The following is a 20,217-nucleotide window of genomic DNA, read 5'->3' as shown; positions in this document are numbered from 1 at the left end:
CGGCATCGCACGGATTACACAAAACCTTAACAAATTATACACCTAAACCTTCCTCAAGAATATTGATAGGTGAAAACCGCATGAAAATCTGCTTAGTAGTTTTTGAGTTGATCGCTAACGTACAGACAGGCACAGGCGTGGCGGGGGACTGTTTTATAAGGTCTTAGTGATTGACATTGTCGAATTTTGAAAGAAAGAACGAAATACATTTACTTATTTAACATCATAAACATTGGACAATATACTTTAAAATAACACTTACCTACAACACAAACTAGATGCTTAACAGAATCCCCACTCAGCATAATGCCACGGAAAGCCATGCCCATGACGCTTGCTGCATTTCGCTTCGTTTCACTAAAACCTACATACACAGAACATAGCCACAGAATAAGTAATAAATAGTATTATTATAAAGAACGACCACGCACCGCCCCGCCACGACTCGAATTGCCTCGCCCCGCGACAGCAGATTGACGGCCGTTTGCCGGCCGCTCGGTACAATTTTTTAAAGCAACTTACTCACACTATGACCGCATGACGCGTGTACAGAAGTGCCGGTCACACATATAGAAACGCAAGTGATTTTTGATATACTTATAGCGTGTCCGCCCTGAGACATAGCCTGACATGTTGCTCTTTATCAACTTTTTTTTACTTATATAGGTGTCCCACTGAATTTGTATGTCTTTGTCATGCCATCAATTAATAAATACAGATAACCTGCGAATTTAATAAAAGACAATAAAACTGTTCAAATCAACCTTTATTCATTCTTAAAAAGTTTAAAAACCGCCTTTCTTCTTAATTCCGATTTTTCATAAGTCCCATCCCCACACCTCTTGGCTCTTTTGACAACCATACCATTCTCCACTGTCTTCAAATCATACGCCCATCCGATCCGCGCGAAGAATTCTATAAACGCCGCGGTCCAGTTAAGTTTACTGACTAGTTCTGTAGCCCTATAATCCCACGGGAACACGTGATGATAGTTATGGAATCCTTCGCCAAGAGTAGCTAGGGTCACAGCCATGTTTTCTGTAGCTCGGATTTCTTTATCATAAGGTCTGTTCCCGATCGCGTGGGAGGCACTGTTGATGAGACTGGTGAAGTTGAGACATAACTTGGTGCGGAGGATGTTGACATGGAAGGCAGTGTGGAAGGTCTCCCCCCAGAGGTACATCGGGCAGAGGGTGGGGAGAACGTAAGTGAATAGGGTGATGATGTAGATGCCGTATCTGAAAAAAGAGAAATTCAAATGTGGAAAAATTTGTAAAGAAAAAGTCGTAAAGCCGTAACAATTTACATATCCGTATATTAGCTATATTAAGATCGGGTAAAACGCTCAACGTTGTTCAAAATATGCTGAAGTAGATACCGTAAACGCAGCAAATGTATGACAAAAAGAATACAACACTGCGTCAAAATTCCGTTGTCTATTTTAGTCTATTCTGCATTATTATGCTCCTTCATAAGTTTTCTACGGGCAATTTTTCGTAGGCGCTTTTCTTTTGTAAGGGGCCCACAGACTATCAGTCCGCCGGACGATATCGGCCTGTCAGTTGTTTGGAACTGTCAAATGTTTGTTCTAACTGACAGGCCGATATCGTCCGGCGGACTGATAGTCAGTAGATTCATACTCACACTTCATTAATAACAATGGAAATGAATTCATATACTCGTATATGTATTATATTTTCTTTGATCTCAATCATGATGAAGATTGTGGAGAAACATGACTGATACAATGCTTACTTAGACATACAGTTAAGTACAAAATATTTAAGTATTAGAACGATAATCTATATATATAAACGTAAAAGTCCTGACTGACTGACTGACTCACTTAAATCAACGCCCAGCCCAAACCGTTGGACCTAGAGAGCTGAATTTTTCACAATAGGTAGCTTTTATGACGTTAGTATCCACTAAGGTGGTGAAAACGGGGTTGAAAGTTTGTATGGAGATCATAATTTTTCTTTGAGTGCCGAACTTGAAACTTCGTATAAAGGCATATTATTAAAATACAAGAAAAGTGATTTCAGCGTTTTTAAAAATTCATTCCTTAAAGGGTTAAAAAGGGGTTGAAATTTTGTATAGGGTCCAAATTATATTTTAAGCTAAGAGTTTGAAACTTCGTAGAAAGGTATTTCATTAAAACAGAAGCAAGCTAATTTCTGCGTTTTTAAAAATTCATCCCTTAAGGTGGTGAAAAAGGGGTAGAAAGTTTGTATGGAGGTCAAACATTTGTTTAAGTGCGCGACTTGAATCTTTGCATAAAGGCATGCTATTAGAATACAAGAAAAGTGATTTCAGCGTTTTTATAAATTCATCCCCTAAAGTGGTTAAAAAGGGGTTGAAAGTTTGTCGTGGTCCTAATTTTATTTTAAACTAGGTACTTGAAACTTCATAGAAATATATATAATTAAAAGAGAAAAAAACTTATTTCAGCATTATTGAAAATTCATTCATCAGGTGGTAAAAATGAGGTTGAAACTTTGTATGGAGATCAAATATTTTTTTGAGTGCGGGACTTGAATCTTTGTATAAAGGCATATTATTAGAATACAAGTAATTTAAGCGTTTTTAAATATTCATCCCCTAAAAGGGTTAAAAAGGGGTTGAAAGTGAATCTATTACAAATGCTTTGAAACTTCTTAGAAAGGCATTGTATAAGATTCCAAAAAAGTTATTTCACCGTTCTTAAAAATTCAACCCCTAAAGGGGTTAAAAAGGGGATGTAAGTTTATAAGTATGTGGTACAAATTTTCTTTTAAGCTAGGAACTTGAAACTTGGTAAAAAGGGCATTATATTAAAATAGACGAAAACTGATTACTTACACCGTTTTTGAAAAGTTTGTATTAATAGTTTCAGGAGCGATTTTTTTTTTAAATAGTGGACTTGTAAATCTTCTAAGAGGGTCGAGAGCTCGAGAGGGATTATATCGGGAACATTTTTTTTCAGTTAGGGTCTTGAAACTTCGTAGTATGTGAAAGACAATTTTCATGCGTTGTATAATTATTAACAAATGATTAACCGTCCCTACTGATATCTTTTGCTGCATACTGTTGTACATTATCAAAGATAGATATAACTCCGTAATAGATGGAATGGATACAGTCTAAGGAAAAAACGTGCCTCGAAAATCAAGAAAATTTGATTCTCGTTCAGAGGGCGCTACTAGCTTTGGCTTACTGTCATATAGATGGCGTTGACGGTTTCGTTTGTTATTTAACAATTTTAACGCATATCAGTGAAAGAACATGGGTCAAAATCATAAAAATAATTAATGCAAATAAAAAAAATCATTTATCCATATTTAAATACATTTTATCGTATTTTTATACATATTTATTTTTAGTTTTAAAGTGTGTTGACAGATGGCAGTGAATTTACTGGGGTTACAAAATTTACTATGACAGTACCGCTCTAGTATAAGTTACTCTATGACATTATGCTCATGTAGAATATATAACCACCAACATACAAATCCACGCGTACGAAGTCGCGGGCAGCAGCTAGTGGAACATAAAGATGAACCTTTACCTTACCCACTTTAAATGATAAAAGGATACATTCAGAGTAGCTTTTACTATGTTTACAGTAAGTCAATTATTTAAGATTATTGGGAGTTTAAGATTATACAATCTTATTAATATAAATTAAGGTATTTCGCTTAATATGAGTTTTATTGTAAGGTTAAACGCTGGTAGCTAAGTTGTCTTAGCGCGATTGCATAACCAGAACAGAACCAATCAAGCGCTTAAAAAGAACTGCAGGTACTCACTTTTTTTGAAACATCAACACAGGATTGCTCATTAAATCCGACAAGTCTATGCTGGCCCCGCGTCTCTTGACCTCCGGGTGCTTGTGGACCAGCAACCAGCCCATATGAGAGAAGAAGAAACCCCTCGCAGCGTTATGAGGGTCTGCATCAGTGTCGCTATGTTTATGGTGCAGCCGGTGGTCTTTGGCCCAGTTGAGGGCGGTGTACTGGCCGGCTGATGATTGGAATAGCATGAGGATGGTTTGCAGGGGGAGGGTTGCTTTGTAGCTCCTGTGGGACCAGAGGCGGTGGGCTCCTGCCAACACGCCGAGCATACTGGCTTCCAGGAGGATGAGGTCTGGAAAATACTTCTAGTTTAAAATGTGATAGAAATAATCATTTAATTTGATATGACTTGGGAGATCCTGCAGATTGAAATGGATGTAAGCTTGCACGCGTGTACGTGCACAATTTTAGCTGACAAATCAGATGTTCATTCAAAAAACCGGCCAAGTGCGAGTCGGACTCGCGCACGAAGGGTTCCGTACCATAACGCATAAAACGGCAAAAAAATCACGTTTGTTTATTCTATTCTGTTTTTAGTATTTGTTGTTATAGCGGCAACAGAAATACATCATCTGTGAATATTTCAATTGTCTAGCTATCACGGTTTATGAGATACACCATGGTGACAGACGGATAAACAGACGGACAGTGGAGTTTTAGTAATGTAATAGGGTCCTGTTTTTACCCATAAAAATATCATTCAGAAACCGTGACGGAAAGACTTGGTTGAATCAGGTCATTAAAGGATAAAATAGTTTTTCCCCTCACTAGCTCGGAAAGTTGTCGTTTATCCTTCAATACAAGCGGGGAAAAACGCGTTTTATCCACTAGTGGGGAAAGTAATTTGACCTTGGATGGAGCGTGTTTAAGTAGCTTGACAGATAACAAAACGTAAAACGCTCATGATAATGGTTCGTTCGATATTAATTATTATTAAATAAATGGTTTGGGAATCTAATAACAAATACCAAATTTAGCTTTATTTAATGATTTGAAGTCATAAACCTTAAAATTCCATAAGAAACGTTTGTTTTTTTATAATGATGTTAAATATAATTCTGAACGCACAAGTTGAGTCGATGCAATTTCAAAACGCATCGTTGACATTTCATACATCAGAAATGTCAACATTGTCAACAATTTTTTTACTTAAAACCTTTTCTCACCGACTCGCGTAAAAATACACAACTTCCAGAGTTTTCTGTTATAATATCGTAAAGAAATGAGTGATTCCAGTGATGAAGATGATCTAACGCCTGTGGATGTTGAACTTTCCTCGCTATAGTGAGGTGAAAAGTTTTGTGTTACACACGGGCGCAAATGTATTTTACTTCTCGTGTGTTGAATACAACTTTGCACCCTTGTATAACAAATAACTACCTATTATACAAACTTTCCTAAGTTACAACTTTGGGGACAAACCAAATTGTTTTTTGATTTGTGTTCTTCCGCCACTTTTAGTGACTTTTTCTTAATTACCTATATACCTATATATATGACATTTATTTCAGTTTTCTAAGTTACCTTACAACCTTACTTACCAAAAGTTATTGTGGCCCAATAAGCTGATGTGAAGCTCAAATAAAGTCCGTATATCGCGGACAAATGCAGGAAGCTCACAATAACGACTGTTATGTATGAAATCTTGAATTTCCAATCATCTGCTTGGGGGGCTATTAATTTTGGCAGTTCCTTATTTTGGTTCGATAACATGCTTTCATCGGTTGCGTTTGAAGCCATATCTGGAAGTTATAATTCAATAGATATTAAACATCGAAATCTAATAGCAGGTACCCGTAAGTACGGGAAAGGATATTGCTACATCTCATGCACAAAAGCGCATGCGAGTACACAACTACTCACACAACATGAGCATCATTATACCTAAATGAAGATTAGTCAAGATTTATAAGAATTAAGCTGTAGACAGTCTCTTAATTTTTGTAAGGTCCTGGCAAAATATCAGCGATGTGGCTTGCCGCATCATCATGCTGAGCCAGCGCCTATTCTCTGCCACGACACATGGTTTTGTATTTTGTAATTTGTGTATTTTGTTTTTTCTCTTGTACTAAATATATTATATTGTATTGTATTATATTGTATTGTATTGTATTGTATTGTATTGTATTGTATTTTCTTTTGTTTATTTTTTTATTTTTTCTGGTAGTGGCAATAAAACATGTTTTATTTATTTATTTAAAGTTGATCGCCACTAGATTTAAGACAAATAAAGAGAATATTTTTTTTTTGTGAAATCGATAGAGGAGCAAAAACCGACACTGTAATTTTTTTTTTAAACTTGCAGCCCGCCGCGGCTTCGCACGGGTGCAATGCTGATGTATTGTACATATATGTATAACCTTCCTCTTGAATCACTCTATAATCTATCTATTAAAAAACCCGCATAAAAATCCGTTGCGTAGTTTTAAAGATCTAAGCATACATAGGGACAGGCAGACAGCAGAAAGCGACTTTGTTTTATACTATGTAGTGATTCCATATTACGGGAGATAAATACATATTATGATATTAATTTTGAAATTAATCATAGTAAGTGCTAAGTCATCATTACAACTAAGTTCCCCATTTCCAATACAAGCGAATAATAATGAAGAAGTGTTGCCAGTGAATGTGTAAAAACTCGGAAAGCACTTACCTATTTTTTTTGCGTTTATAAATCCAAGCAGGCAACTTGGGATAGTTGGGATGTTATTCCAAAACAATCAAAAAATCATTACATTTTGTGAAATTATATCTATGAAAACGGATTATATCGCGTATATTAAATTTATACTACATCCCGACGACGTTTTACTTGAGAATAGTTGTATTGTTGTATAGTTGGATGTTGCATCAGAGCCCATTTTTATATGAAAACTCAAGTGTTTCCTGATACAAAAGGCGTATTACTCGGTTAAGGAATTTCTGGAAGGCTAATTGGGATCACTCCTAACGTATTGGAACGGGGTGTGATTATTTTATTGACAATTGAATTATTATTAATTTTTTTTTGTTATTATTGTTATTCTAATGTTTAATGAAACCCAATTTTAATTGCACATATTTCTGACATATCTATTGTAAATAATAATATTAATAATGTAAATTACGCTTCCATGACAATGTATGATTAATACAAATAAAAAATATGAATATGAATATTGTTTTTCTTCAGTCACCCGTTGACCACGAACGTTGTAAAGGGTTGGAAACGTCGGGATGTATAATTCAATATACGCGATATTATCCGTTTTCATAGTTTTATTTCACTACATTTTGTTTAAAAAGACAGTATTTTTCACTACATTTTGTTTAAACACTATGTTTAAACGAATTTGGGAGTCTCGGATGACTCGATCAGGAAACTACTTGCGAGGGCGGCTTACGCTGAGCGGCATGGTCTTAGGTACAATGCAGGCAAAAGTAAGGTAATGGTATTTAAGTTACGAAAGTATAATGCAGCGTACTATGTAGGCGAACAACATGCGAACGCGAAGCGAAGCGATGCGGCGCGGGATGAATCAATCCTTTGATACCTATAGAAGTGTCACAGAATAAATAATAGTAATTCATAATTCATAATTCATTTATTGCATTTATAATCATGTGTTTACATAAGGTCTTACAAAGAGCATTTTACAGCGTACAGAAAGGAAACTTTCTACACATCCGAAGTTTGACAGCGGTTCAGGGTCGAATAATGCTGTCCCTTTCTAATATACCATGGCACTATCCCTTTCGGCTATTTAGGGTTGTCAAAATTTAAGTCATTACCTATCTTATCTGTGGTCGTGCACGCAAAGGGATGTTAAGTTGCGCCAACCCTACTAATTGCTCGGAGCAATACTGAACCGAAGGGAGCCGAGTTTGCACGAAGCGAGGAGTTCCGTACCCCTGCCTACGTGGGCGATCTCGTTGCGAACGCGAACGCCGTGGGCCCGCCGCGCCGCGTCGCTTCGCTTCGCGTTCGCGAGTTATTCGCTTACGTAAGACGCTGCGTAACCCGACCACTGTACCTAAAGTCGTGCTGGGAGGCGTACCCCTTAATGTCGTAAATAAATTGAAATATCTACGTCATGTAATTATAAAAGACGATTTAGACAGAAAGAGAAAGGATGGCAATGTCTATAAGGCCCACTTGCACCCGCCCACTAACCCGGGATTAAGCGATTAAACCGTTAACCCAGTGTCTAATTGCACTGGTAACCATGGTAACTCTTAGGTTTATAGGTTTATTTTATGCAATAGGGAATATTAGGCGAAACTCTGCGTAGAGGGCGCCACTACTACAATCTGAGGGTCTATCACGAAACAAGAAAATCGAAATTTTGCTATCTAACATCTCTGTCACTTGCATATTCGAGCGATAAAGAGGCAGATAGCGAAATTTCGGATTCGCGTTTCCCGGTAGGTCCTCTGTAAACAAACTGCCTTGATGCATCAATGCCATATTTTATTGTCTCTGAAAACTTGTCAAAAAATACCGGCCAAGTGCGAGTCGGACTCGCGCACCGAGGGTTCCGTACTTTTTAGTATTTGTTGTTATAGCGGCAACAGAAATACATCATTTGTGAAAATTTCAACTGTCTAGCTATCACGGTTCATGAGATACAGCCTGGTGACAGACGGACAGACGGACAGACAGACGGACAGCGGAGTCTTAATAATAGGGTCCCGTTTTTACCCTTTGGGTACGGAACCCTAAAAACTGTCAAAGGCACAGTATGTATACGTTACTCTATGGTTTACTAAACGGGCTAATGCTGCACTCTGGTGGCAGAACATTGCAGTAATACCCCCTTTAGAGCGTTTTCACATTGTCAGATCCGATATCGGATGTCGGAAGGAAGTAAAATGTAAGATATGTGTTTCTCTGTATTTATTTATGCATTTCATAAATCATTACTACTTAAAAACCGGCCAAGGGCGAGTCGGACTCTACTACATAGGTCTTTGTTAATACCAAAGATAGATATAACTCCGTAATAGATGGATACAGTCTAAGGAAAAAACGTGCCTCGAAAAATCACGAAAATTTGATTCTCGATCAGAGGGCGCCACTAGTTTTGGCCTACTCTCGTATAGAGGGCGTTGACGGTTTCGTTTGTTATTTATAATTTTAACGCTTATCAGTGAAAGAACATGGGTCAAAATCATATAAAAATAATTAATGCAAATAAAAAATCATTTATCCATATTTAAATACATTTTAACGTATTTTTATAAATCTTTATTTTTAGTTTTAAAGTATGTCGATAGATGGCAGTGAATTTACAGCGGTTACAAAATTTACTATTTCTTATTATATCCTCTTTGTTAATACTAAATATTTCATGTACCTAAGTAAATAATATGAAGAAATAGGTCATTGATAAATTCTTTTAATTCTTTCAGTGAGGGTGATAAGCATACCCCAAAGCCAATTACAAAATAGCTTTTCACAATACAGTCAAAATTCGATAGATATCTTTAATTTGGCAATAGATATCGGTCATATAAACGAATGTTTTTAGCAATCTAACTCATTGTTTAGAACACTGCTTTGAAGGAAAGTGATAACATGCCGTTTAAAGTTGTTCTTTGTGTTTTTGCCGTCTTGGGTCAGGTAAATAAGAAATTATTTAATAATATCAACTTTTCGAATTTAAAAAGACTTGTAACCTAATTTTTTTTTTCAAGATAACACAGGATAATTGTACTTATATAAATTTGTATGTTTTATAGATCATTAAAGAAAGAATAAAAGTTAAACATCACTATTCTTTTCAGTCCTTTGCTGGTCCATCTAATTGCGGGTGCTCCCAAGACTTCAGCTCCCCAGTGTACAGTACTGATGGCGTCGCTATTTCCGAAATCGACTACCAACCCAGTTATAAACCTATTTCTATCAACTTTTCCGAAAAAGACGCCCAATCAAGCTACAAACCTATTTCCGTCAGGGTTGAAAAAGAAAGTTATCAACCGAATTACAAACCTACTTATATCAGCTCATCCGAAAAAGAAATCTACAAATACAGCTCAAAACCTTATGTCAGTGTTTCCGAAAAGCCCAGGTATAAACCTGTTTCAGGCAGATCTTACGAAAAAGACAGCTACCAGTACAACCAACCTATTTCTGTTATCGACGTACCTAATAACGGAGGGACTTTTTTCGTGACTAGCGTCTGTCCGATCGCGCCGTCCGGCGTCGGCGTTGCGTCCGACCTGAGTCTCGGCGGTGAGCTGGAGGTATCCGGCGTCGTTCCGTATTTGAGCGCCGTGGCGTTCGAAGGACAGTTTGACGCCAACGGCGCGGCGGCTGTGGAGTATGGGTGTGGCGACTGTGTGGCTATCACGGAAGAAATAAGAGGGAACCCTGGTTTTACCCCTTTTGTCAGTGGCAAAAACTAATCTTCTTGTTCATAAAACTCGAAATGCCTATGTTTGGTTCTTTTTAACAAGGACATAATTTTATCAAAAATAGTTTGGCCGCAGCTTGTATTGAGGCTTAGTGTTATTTTTGTTTAATGTTGTTAGTTATTTAATTTTGTCGACTGAATAAATGAATATTAATTTCTAAATAACTAATAAGTTTTATTCTACCACAAATATTCGTTCATGTAATGTATAAAAAAAAACAGGCCAAGTGTGAGTCGGACTCGCGTTCTAAGGGTTCCGTACACAATTTAAACAATGTATTTTTAATGTGAAACGTTAGTGAAATATCTTTAAAAACCCATAGGGGTCGGATTAAAAACTAAGTAATTAAGTCCGACTCACGCTTGACTGCACATTTCTAATAGGTTTTCCTGTGATCTATAGGTAAAGATCTATTTTTTTTTTTCAAAATTTTTGATCCAGTAGTTTCGGAGTGGGAATGGTAATTTTTTGCCTATTTTCTTGAATAACTTCTATACTATAAAATCCTTAAAATTATAAAAAGATACATTTGAGATTCTCACAATAAGCTCTTTCATTTGATATGTAGCACAATATAGTTTAAAAAACTTTATTTTGAATTTTATCATTTACCCAAAAGTGGCCCCGTGTTTAAAATTCATTTGTTTACGTTACATGTCCGTCTTTGGGTCACAAACTTACATATGTATACCAAATTTCAACTTAATTGGTCCAGTAGTTTCGGAAAATAGGCTGTGACAGACGGACAGACAGACAGACAGACGCACAAGTGATCCTATAAGGGTTCAGTTTTTTCCTTTTGAGGTACGAAACCCTAAAAACCATTGCCACCATTTATACCCGTGGCAGTCGTGGCTCAGACAAGTTGTGCCAATGATATTAATATTATGTATTTAAAGAGTTCCTTCGATTTTTAGCCAAGTAAATCGGAGAACATACGTAGGTACCTACGTAAAAAATCTATGATCCCAATGAATTTATACCCTAAAGGATGACTCACGTTAGACCGGGCCGTGTCCGGGCCGGAGCTTCCGGCGCTCACTTTTCTATGACATGACAGGTGATCACGTGATGCTTTCCATAGAAAACGAAGCGCCGAAAGCTCCGGCCCGGTCACGGCCCGTTCTAACGTGAGTCATCCTTAAGGGTTCTGTTTTTTCCTTCTGAGGTACGAAACCCTAAAAACCATTACCACCATTTATACCCGTGGCGGCCGTGGCTTAGACAAGTTGTGCCAATGATATTATGTATTTAAAGAGTTCCTTCGATTTTTTATATTAAGGATGGGGGCTGATTACATAAAACTTGCCTTAGCCGAGTAATCGAAGAACATACGTAGGTACCTACATAAGAAATCTATGATCCCAGGGCAGGCGGAGTAACTCGTTTAGACAAAGTCCGCAATGAGTATGTTCGAGGGTCGTTCAAAGTAGCTCCTATAGATGCCAAGGTGAAAGAAGGACGATTACGTTGGTACGGGCACGTAATGAGGCGTGAAGAAACTCATCCCATAAAACGGGTCCTTAATCTCCCAGAACAGCCGAAGGGACAAGGCAGGCCACCTTCTACATGGTGGTCTAACGTGCAAAGAGAGGTCCAGAAGCAGAACATTAACCCACAGACAACCCGAAATAGAATTCTTTGGCGCAAATGTACGGGAAGACCCGACCCCAGATAAACTGGGATAAGGGTAGGACAAAGAAGAAGAAGAAGATCCCAATGAATTTATACCCTAAATCGAAAATTTAAGTCGGTCAAAAAACCCTAACTATTAGACATCTTCCCTTTTAAAACTTGATAAAAAATGTTGCGCGACGATGATATACTAGGTAGCTCGGTAGGTGCATTATTTTTATCAATCGTTGCAAGTATTTTTACGTAATGATGACGCCATTCTAATTTCAATATAATGCATTTAATTAGTATGTCACGTATTAGATGTTTCTAGGTCATCGTCTCCATTTAAAAAACACGTAAATATACATATAAGATTACACGTTCTACTTAGTGCAAACTTTTCAATGTTAAAATTGATTTAAATGATCTGAGATTGAGTACGATTCCCAATTTCCCACCGGCCATCGGAGTCGGGCCGCGCCGGAGCGCATTTTCAATGTGCAATGTGCCTATACCAGCGGTTCCTAACCTGGGGGTAATTACCCCCGCGGGGGTTAAACTGGCATTTTACGGGGGTAAAATTGGTATTTTACGGGGTTCAAAATCAAAGATAACAAAGACCTAACCTTTTCAGTACTGTCACCCCTTTGACTAACTAGGGAACTCGATTTTACCCCTCCTCCATAATCATTAATATTCTTTCTTGAAAGGTTAGGAACCACTGGCCAATACATTATATGGACCGATCGATAATATGGACTAATAACGTTACCGGCACCGATAAAAGTTTGAAAAAAGGTTACAAGAGTGACCATTATAAATTATACACTAGTCTTTAGGAATTGGCTTATGCCTATGATGCATGTTATGTCATAAGTTAGTGTTAAGTATATTGCTATACCCTTACAGGGTTCATGTAGAACTGTATTAAATAGTTTTAAGAACTGTATACTAATATGAGTGCAATAAACAATTCTAATTCTAATTCTAATTCTTATGTATGGCAGAAGCGATGGAGTCCGACCGACTGGAGTCGTCAACGTCTGCGAGGAGCCAACCGGCTGGCGGCCGTTATTATTTATATTCAGAGCCCACTGTGTCCCACTGCTGGGCAAAGGCCTCCCCCCTCTTTTTCCACTCGTCTCTGTTTAGTGCTATATCTGGCCAGCCTTTCAATCAGGAGTCCATTATCCCGCCATCGCCGACGAGGTCTGCCGGATCCCCGGTTAGACTCGTGGGGCTCGTGGGGCTGAATGCGCGCCGACTCCGCCCGTTTGGTGGGAATCTTACTTTATACAAGTTTATTCTGACAATATAACGCGCATTCCTAAGTTTTTACCTCTTCACAAAACTGCTAAGTATGACTTATGTTTCAAAAAATTTAGGTGCAACTAATACAATATGTACCATCCTCCACACTGATAACTGACAATTCTTAGACTTAATGCAAAAAGTGCAACAATTAAGTATATAATATGTATCAATATGCCTATATATTTTTAAAATTGGCTAGAAACGAAATTTGAGGAGGAAGCTCGAGAATAGGAGAATGGTATTCAAGTGGTAACTTTTCACTTTTACGCAACTGAGTCTCGGTTTCTGCTAATAAATTAGGTTTAATTTACTTACTCTTAGGTACCTCTTAGGTAGGTAAACGTAAGACTCGAATAACATGCAAATAGCTTTGGTCACGTATGAAATTACCTACAACTCCAGAAATCAGACATTAACGTTAACCAACGTTAACGTTAAGGTCTGATTCACGTTAGACCGGGCCGTGTCCAGGCTGGAGCTTCCGGCGCTTACTTTTCTATGGCATGACAGGTGATCACGTGATGATTTCCATAGAAAACGAAGCTCCGGCCCGGACACGGCCCGGACACGGCCCGGTCTAACGTGAGTCATCCTTGGAAACCTATTGCTATTAGTACCTACCCAAAAATTCAGTCGCATGCTGACATTAAAAACAAAACCAGTTCCTATTAAATAATAATGTATAATCGGTAAAAATCCATTTAGTTGCATCCGCATCCGCACTGTCCGGAGATGGACACGGAGCCGCAGGCGGGCACGCAGCCGCCGAAGTCCACGGAGCCGAGCACGGGCACGGAGCCGACGACGCAGGTTTGGCCGCACGCGTCGATGTTGCCGGACACGCCCACCTGGCCGGTGCCGGTGCCGCCATACGAGCCGCAGCTCTGTGAGCTCAGTCCGGACGAACCGTATGAGTACTGGTTACAACCGCAACTTTGGCTTAAAGCCATCTGTAATAAAGTCATACATGTAAAACGAATATCTAAAGTGTTGTTTGTGGAAGAAATGGTTTATTTGGGCACAAACGGTACAATAATTATTATAGGTAGGTAGGTAGGTATTAATTAATACACGAACCAATGAAGTTGCCACTAACAACTGAACGCATATACAAAAAAAAACCGAATGGAATAACAACTATATCAACTATACAGACTATATATAAATACAACTGAAAATGGATAAAACAAAAAATTCACGATGAAAGGACCTGCAAAGTAGTCTGGTCTCAGTATATTATTTCATTTTGAAAATCGTGAACGCGCAATTTAATTATGGATTTTTTAAGAATTATAGTGCAAGTTGAGTCTTAAATTTCTCAGTAATACTCTGAAAACTTTTAAAATATTCTTGCCGAAAGTCTTTCTAAAAAGTAAACTAATAAAACTAAGTTGTTTGCAGAAATCGCGAAGCGTTTGGTTGACGTAACTGGTAACCGAAGAGCTGGCGGCTTCCTCGCACAACGTATCAACATTGCGATACAGCGAGGAAATGCCGCCAGCATCCTTGGTACAATACCTCAAGGGCCTATTTTAGATTTAAGCTAGTTATTAATTTCGTTTACGTAGTACCACTGTATATATCTTGTATGTAAATAAAGCGTATTTTTCAATTAAAAAAAAAAGTTTACAGGTCATTTTGGATATTAAATTATTAACAAGATGTGCTTATATCAAAATCTACTTGCTTTCTCAATTATTAATTTTAAACTTAATTTACCTGGATGAGGCAAGCCATGACGCAGAGAACAAGGATACTGCGAGACATTGTTTTGAGTTGTGTACTTCTTTGACAGAATGATCAACTCAGAATTTGAACCTATTTTTATACCTACTAACATCGCAATGAAAATGTAGAAATAGGTCGAAGATAAGGCTGAAATACCGTTCATACTAAACATTTAATTTTAGGTTTTTGTGTCAAGACTATTACTTCATTATTTGCGATAATGCCCAATACATATTATTAATTAATTGCTTCTCGTCGAAGTTAAGTAAGACATTGGAGTTGTATAAAAATTGAAGCCTTCGATGTGAATATTCATTCTTAGTTTGCTAACAAACTTAAAAGAAACATACAAAATGTCTTTGAAGGCTGTAATCTTTTGTGCTGCAGCCTTATTGGTTCAGGTAATTATGAGCATATTGCCTAGGTATTGAATTGATTTCTAGTTTGATTTATTTATTATTTGGCATCCAAAAAAATATTTACAAGTTGATATTAATTAACCCATTTTCGACTCACTAGAGAAAAAACTCGCTCCTACTTATTAAAATAAGTAGAAGAGAGGGCATGTAGCCCAAAGGAGTTCAAACCAAAAAGCAAAATTTTGACATATGATAGATATACCTATGTTGAATGCCTTCCATAATTTCTTGACTAAGTGGTCCGGGACCTTTTGACTTACTTAAAACAACTGGATTCGGGTACTTGTAAATTACCCATGAAACACTCGCATTTTTTCAGCCTATACATAAGCTGTATCTTTTCTTTAATGTTTTAGAGCATCGCTGCTCAGAGGAACTGCGGTTGCAGCTGCCAGTCCATCGAGGTGTGCAACAACGGCGGAGCCCTGACCGTGACCAGCGCCGGCCCCATCGCGCCGTCCGGCATTGCCGTCGCCACTGACCTGGGCCTGTCCGGGGACCTGGACCTGTCTGGTACGCTCCCGTACCTGAGCGCGGTGGAGTTCGAGGGCAAGTTTGACACCAGCGGCTCGGCGCCGGTATGCTACGGCTGCGGTGACTGCGTCGCCATCACGCAGCAGATCGGCGGTTCCAGTGGCTGTGGATGCGGCAGACGCTAAGGACTTGTGTACTCGTATTGCCATATTTTATAATAAAACAGCAAAATGCACTGATATTTTTTTTCTCCTCTGAATACGGCGGTAACTATTAAACTCATGAATGCAATCGGTTAAAATGAACCAATGTCGACACAGTAGGGGATATTACTGCAATGTTCTGCCACCAGAGTGCAGCACTAGGCTTTTTACTAAACCATAGAGTACTTTTATTAGAGTACCTTTAACAGGTTTTTGACAAGTTTACAGAGATAATAAAATATGACAGTGATGTATCAAGGCGGTTTGTTTACAGAGGATCTACCGGGAAACGCGAATCCGAAATTTCACTATCAGCCTCTTTATCGCTCAAATATGCAAGAGTGAAAGAGATGTTAGACTACGAAATTTCGATTTTCTTGTTTCGCGATAGACCCTCAGGTTGTGGTAGCGGCGCCCCCTACGCAGAGTTTCAGTTTTACAGCTGGCAGTACATACTAACCTTGGCGTGTGCTGTAGGTAGGTACTTGTGTGTGTAAGTGAATTGTACTATGTTTGATCTTTGTATATTTAATTTTTAACTTTAAGTGAGAACCTGTAATTGGCTCTGTAATTCTATTGTAGCTTATAGAAATGTTTACAGCTGTTGGTTTTCCATGTATGAAATAAAAATAAATAAACATACAAACAACAAGGTTTTACTGATTGCATGGTTCCGTTTATTATTCTTGATTCAAGTTTTACTACATTTAGCTTTCTTCAGTAACCAATTTGTGTTTCCACCTTCCATACTTAAGCCTTGCAGCCGCAGCCGCACTGTCCCTGAATGGACACGGAGCCCTTCGCTGGCACCTTGCCATTAATCGCCACCGAGCCCAGCACCGGCACGGATCCGACGACGACCGTCTCGCCGTACGCGCCGATGATACCTTCAGCGCTCACCACTCCGGTACCCGAACCGCCGTAAGACGCGCCGTGGCCGCTGCTGATGCTAGATACACCCACGCTGATGCTAGGCGCACTCACGCTGATGCTAGGCGCACTGTAACTGATGCTAGGCGCACTGTAGCTGACGCTAGGTGCACTATAGCTGACGCTAGGTGCACTGTAGCTGACGCTAGGTGCACTGTAGCTGACGCTAGGTGCACTGTATTCATATGCGTTAATGCTGCAGCTGGGTGCACTAATACTGAACATCTCGATGACTTTTTCTACTTCGCCGAGTTGGACGCAGCCGGAGGGCGCGTAAGTGGCCAGATTGCATCCGCACGGCAACCCGCACAGAACAGTCTGTCAAACAAATTGTTTTTTTTAAGCCATATGTATATTTTTTAATCTACCTATGGTTTAAGTTTGAAACATACACTTATAAAAAAAAATTATGACACCTATGCAAGAAATCATCCCTTAAGGGCGTGAAATAGGGAGGGGGGAGCAAGTTTGTATGGGGAATCAATAACCGCTAAACCGATTTTGATGAAATTTGGTACGGTATCTTTGATTTAGTTGAAAATGATACTAAACTTGACTTAGTACCTAAACTTAAACAATTAGTAACCTCAGACGTTAAGAACAGAAATATTAATTCTGCCAAAGGAAACATCTGGCTCAGAGAAACGCAACTAAGATGGGCAGACGGACATGGCGAAACTATATGGGATCCTACTTGACTGTGGAGCTCTAAAATCTGATGGTTCTTTTCAAATCAGCCATTACAAATCAGATAAAGCGAAAAATACGTTAGAAACTATCTAGGTTAATTATTTCGGGATCGGAGTCCTACACATGAAATACTGCCGGCCATTTTAAAGTTTGAGTATAATTTCACATCCGACTTTAACTCTAGGCGAGATTTAATAAATATATAATAAGCTAAATGTTACCTGGATCAGGCAAACCTGGACACACAACACGAGGAAAGCAAAACGAGACATGTCTCTGATACTTTTCTTACTCAAAAAAGATGATGACCACCAAAATGTTTACTGCTTTTATACTGGCATTATCATCAAGTTTGGAAATTAGGTCAGGTAGCATTAGTCAGTAGATAATACACCTGTGTTATATTCTTTCTTTGAAAAAGAAAGGTGATAGAAAAGTCGTGACAATATGGTATTTATCTATCTTTTGTTTAGTTATTCGACGTACGTGTACTACTTATATGAGAAATTGATAACAATTTTAATAAAAGCAGGTGGCTGATGCATTAGAATAAACATAACTAAAGGAACTGTCAGAGCAGAGTAGAAAGCAGCAAAATGGTATTCAAGGTAGCCTTATTCTGCGTGGTCGCGTGTTTGGTTCAGCAGGTAGGATTTATTTTGTTTTCATTCTTACGTCATACGTTTTTAGTCATGGGTGTAACATTTAAGCGTCGCCGAAATTTTATGAGGTTTTATTCTAACTGATCTATATCCTAGTAAGTAGGTACCTACTTAATATTTTAATAAATACTTCTAGTAGGATTAAATAGTAGGGTAGGGACTAACAGAAGCACGTTGACGTTTTTGGTCCTTCGACTCATGTCTGATAAATGATAATATGTCTTTATTTTCAGTCCTTGGCTAGCTGTTACCTTCCTAAACCACCTAGCTGCAGCTGCAGATCCGGTAAAGTGATCGAAAAGATAAGTTACAATCCGATTGCTATTCGACCGACTAGCATTTCGAGCAACTGCGTATCCATCGATATACCCAATTATGGAGGCTCCCTGGCTGTTTCCAGCATCGGGCCGATCTCGCCTTCCGGCATCGCCATCGCTACAGACCTCGATCTGTCGGGAGACGTGGTGCTCTCCGGCGAGCTGCCGTTCCTGAGCGCGGTGGCATTCGAGGGTCAGTTCGCCACCCGCGACTCCGTGCCGGTGGCGTACGGCTGTGGAGACTACGTCGGCATCACGGAACAAATCGGAGGCATTGCTGGCTCTGGTTCCTGCGTTAGAGGAAATATCGGCGCTAGGTCTTATGGCTCTTCTTACCTCGGTTGTGGATGTAAATATTAAATGTTGACCGAGGTGGTGGATGTATTTGCTGTCAACTTTATTGCTATGACATTATGATTGAAAATGTCGATTATTGGAGCGGTGTCGGGCACTGGAGCCTCTACGTTACATATCTTCATAAAAATAAGAAAAAATGCTAAATACCGCCAGCATCAGCATCCTTGGTACAATGCCTCAAGGGCCTATTTTAGATTTAAGCTAGTTATTAATTTCGTTTACGTAGTGCCACTGTACCTATATATATCTCGGATGTAAATAAAACTTATGTAAATTTTATTGTAAAATAGAAAACCGGCCAAGTGCGAGTCGGACTCGCGTTCCAAGGGTTCCGTACATTAAATAATAAATAAAATAAAATTCATTTATTTGAGACATTGTCCATATTTTGTTAGTTGTTAAATAAAACTTATAACTACGGTTAACTTAAAAATAAACTTAAATAACTATCTTAGGTGCTAAAGATAAATACAGAGAGGACCAGTGTCTTATCAGGCCACTGTCCCATCTGTCAGCCACGACGGTCAGGAGACTGTGTGGCGGCTGTCGCGCACCCTGCGAAGCGTCGCGGCGCAGCGCTTGCGCAGTGTCGCGTGGAATCCGTCCACATGAGCATCCGCGAACATGCCCGACGCACTGCAGTACAGAGGCAGCCGCAACAGTACCCTGAACGCGTCATTATATTGTACGCGCATGGGGTTGAAAGCCCTTTGCGTGTACCGAGTCCACAGGCTGCAGGTGTACAGCGATGTACAGAACGCTCGATGTTATTTTAACTTGCGCTGTACACCGGCTGAACCTGCGAGCTATCATAAATCCTGACGGCCAGGGCCCTCCGCTCCCTCTCAATATACACTGCCGGCAGTATGACAGATTTTAGACTTTCACAGACCCTCCTCTGACAACTTAAAACAGATAAACACATACAGAACACGATATCCTATCCTACAATTTTTTTTTTTTTTTTATTCATTAAATATATACAACAAACTTTTCACTATTTCTAATTATACATTTTAATTTAAGCCAGCATTTAAAGACATAGTGTGCAGTAACAGCCCAAAAAGACCGGGGCCTGTGCTAGGGCTAGTTACAATATATGTGACACAATTTTTAGAGAGCGATCGGATTTTGGATTATACACGCTCGCAGATGACAATCGCAGTAAACACACACAAACAACACCAATCGGAATGTAATGAATGTATGGAAATGATGACGCGCCTGTTTGTAGCATAAATATGTCATCTAATATATATCTAATAATAATAAAC

The 20,217-nt window shown here is 38.9% G+C and overlaps 6 protein-coding genes across 6 annotated transcripts in view; 3 read left to right on the top strand and 3 right to left on the bottom strand.

Moving 5' to 3' along the window:
* The window catches only part of LOC134752903 (chorion class CA protein ERA.1-like), a 35,533-nt gene that overhangs the window by 2,461 nt on the left and 12,855 nt on the right, over window positions 1-20,217 (bottom strand). The gene's annotated exons all lie outside the window — the stretch shown is intronic.
* Window positions 767-5,563, bottom strand: LOC134752570 (acyl-CoA Delta(11) desaturase-like). Its single transcript, XM_063688238.1, has 3 exons — window positions 5,375-5,563; window positions 3,789-4,125; window positions 767-1,238 (listed from the first exon to the last, which is right to left on the bottom strand). The coding sequence occupies exons 1-3, from the start codon at window positions 5,544-5,546 to the stop codon at window positions 767-769; spliced, it is 981 nt and encodes a 326-aa protein (XP_063544308.1). The 5' UTR covers window positions 5,547-5,563.
* LOC134752720 (uncharacterized) lies at window positions 9,369-10,422 on the top strand. Its single transcript, XM_063688407.1, has 2 exons — window positions 9,369-9,438; window positions 9,603-10,422. Exons 1-2 carry the CDS (start codon window positions 9,394-9,396, stop codon window positions 10,221-10,223), a joined length of 666 nt encoding a protein of 221 aa, XP_063544477.1. The 5' UTR covers window positions 9,369-9,393; the 3' UTR covers window positions 10,224-10,422.
* LOC134752568 (keratin-associated protein 5-1-like) lies at window positions 13,830-17,970 on the bottom strand. Its single transcript, XM_063688237.1, has 5 exons — window positions 17,829-17,970; window positions 16,744-17,235; window positions 16,448-16,458; window positions 14,883-14,949; window positions 13,830-14,113 (listed from the first exon to the last, which is right to left on the bottom strand). Exons 1-5 carry the CDS (start codon window positions 17,877-17,879, stop codon window positions 13,865-13,867), a joined length of 870 nt encoding a protein of 289 aa, XP_063544307.1. The 5' UTR covers window positions 17,880-17,970; the 3' UTR covers window positions 13,830-13,864.
* LOC134752699 (chorion class high-cysteine HCB protein 12-like) lies at window positions 15,225-16,019 on the top strand. Its single transcript, XM_063688380.1, has 2 exons — window positions 15,225-15,292; window positions 15,667-16,019. The coding sequence occupies exons 1-2, from the start codon at window positions 15,245-15,247 to the stop codon at window positions 15,967-15,969; spliced, it is 351 nt and encodes a 116-aa protein (XP_063544450.1). The 5' UTR covers window positions 15,225-15,244; the 3' UTR covers window positions 15,970-16,019.
* On the top strand, window positions 18,133-18,977 carry LOC134752661 (chorion class B protein PC10-like). The gene is made up of 2 exons (XM_063688337.1): window positions 18,133-18,254; window positions 18,503-18,977. The coding sequence occupies exons 1-2, from the start codon at window positions 18,204-18,206 to the stop codon at window positions 18,944-18,946; spliced, it is 495 nt and encodes a 164-aa protein (XP_063544407.1). The 5' UTR covers window positions 18,133-18,203; the 3' UTR covers window positions 18,947-18,977.

The sequence above is a fragment of the Cydia strobilella genome, chromosome 25, assembly GCF_947568885.1.
Source record: "Cydia strobilella chromosome 25, ilCydStro3.1, whole genome shotgun sequence".
NCBI classification, from domain to species: domain Eukaryota; kingdom Metazoa; phylum Arthropoda; class Insecta; order Lepidoptera; family Tortricidae; genus Cydia; species Cydia strobilella.
Note: the sequence above shows the minus strand (reverse complement) of the source record. Positions and strands in the feature narration are given on the sequence as shown.